The sequence below is a fragment of the Limulus polyphemus genome, unplaced genomic scaffold, assembly GCF_000517525.1.
Source record: "Limulus polyphemus unplaced genomic scaffold, Limulus_polyphemus-2.1.2 Scaffold6555, whole genome shotgun sequence".
NCBI lineage: Eukaryota > Metazoa > Arthropoda > Merostomata > Xiphosura > Limulidae > Limulus > Limulus polyphemus.
The window spans coordinates 41046-42876 of NW_013672165.1; the positions used below are offsets into that span (position 1 = coordinate 41046).

The window sequence follows — 1831 nt, forward strand, 5'->3', positions numbered from 1 at the left end:
AAACAAAACATTTGTGTATTGAAAGTAAGGCCCATCCCTCACAAAATCTTGGCCACTTGAGACACACTTCAAAGTTGTTTTGCCATGAATATTATCACAAACCCCTTGTGTCATAAGAGTAATAGTCAACGCCTTAGCGTGGATGTTGAATAGTAGGGTACTATTGACTGGTTATCTTCCATCTGGTCATTATTTCAAAAGTAGGAATGACAGCAGGTAATCTTAGTAGTTTTGCCGTCAGTGTAAAATTTATAATAATTACATGTCACCAAATTAATGTAGATCATACCATAATAGTTATTGTTCAGACAATTTGTCTGTCGTATCCCAACCAGTCTTGGAATTGAGTGAAAGGCCTTTTAGCAGATTTAATGTGGTTAACATATTAAGTACTTTCTTTGTTACTGTCACTCATAGTTTCTCAGAATTACCAGGTATGAGTTGTTGTTTCTTTTCTATATAACATTTACTACACAGTGGTATAGGAAGAGGGGGCCTTCCCATAACTTTCGAATTCGTCTCAGTAAAAATACCTCAAAATTAGAAAAATTACTCCCAGGAAAATCTGGAGAACGCATCAGATCCAGAACGCAAGTGCTTCCAGGGCTCTGTCTAAGGCGAGTTTTAGACCCCGGGCGTAATGAGTGCTACTGAGATACACATTCCCCTCCCTTCATTTAGTCAAATAAACCTTGTCTCCCCCTTCCACACTTTCAATTTGCCTCCCATACCTCTACTATCAGTGAAATCTACATATTGATTTTTTTTTCTCTGTTGCAATACTTGGATTTAAAGAAATGGCAACAAAGTGTGAAATCACCATTTTATTTGTTGTAAAATACCCAAGAGTTCCACAACCCTCAGCAATAATTCATGGGATTAGTTGGAATAATGATGGTATTTGTATTTATTTGATTGATATGTTATTAGGGGCCTTCTGCTCAATAAAGTAACGATCCTATAAAAATATGTTACATAGTTTAGGAAAAGATGATGAGGTGTATATGGATCCAAATCGGTAATTCTAGGCTTAAGTAGTTGTTGCTGTTTTTAATGAAATTGTCCTGATGAGTCAATTAGAGTTAAATATTACCCAGTTAGAAAGTGTAGGTTTATAATTCTTTTGAAGAATCATCACAGGAAGTGAAAGAAAGTAATTGGTTGAGTCTTAAATTTGATAAAACTTGTCTACACTAGGAATTAAGAAGATCGAATTTCGTCCAGATGCAGGTCCAGAAGATACCATGTGTTTCAAATATTATAACGCCTCTGAAGTGAGTATGTTAGTCATTTGTATTTCGTTATCATGTCCAGCTTTTAATAACTTTATCTCCTAGAAATATCTGTAACTCTTAAATGATTTTATATTGTGTTGTTGATTACTCAAAATAGTACTGTTACGACAGCGGAAGTCACGTGACGCTGGTAACACGTGATGAATTTCTCGAATGATCATGAATTATCGGGTAGGCCCGAGTTTGTTCGAAACGCCCTCTTTTTTTAGTATATAAGCCTGTCAGTGAAAGCCTGTATGGTTAAAACGAACAGTAGTTACGGTAAGTTATCGAGATCGTGAATCGCTGTGACTTATAGCGTGTATTATAAAAGTTGTTAAGTTTAAAGCAAAGACGAACGTATTGACTGTGGAAATTCTGTGTACAACAAAGTTCGTATCGAGAAAGAATAAACTAGTTTTAATCAAGAAGGGATTTATATCGCTGAAGTTCCGCTGAAAGAATTTATACCGGAAATTAACAAACAAGCAGATATGTAACAAATCTGTGTCAGAGAGTGGGACGGAAAAAGAGAGAGAGAGAGAAAAAAAAAGAAG

General features: G+C 35.6%; 1 protein-coding gene across 1 annotated transcript in view; it reads left to right on the forward strand.

Annotated features, from left to right (window-relative positions):
- Positions 1–1831, forward strand: part of LOC106473851 (xylose isomerase-like) — an 18971-nt gene that overhangs the window by 9665 nt on the left and 7475 nt on the right. Inside the window, exon 2 of the mRNA XM_013934536.2 lies at positions 1198–1274. Coding sequence (XP_013789990.1) covers positions 1198–1274 — 77 coding nt within the window. The remainder of the gene's footprint in view (positions 1–1197; positions 1275–1831) is intronic.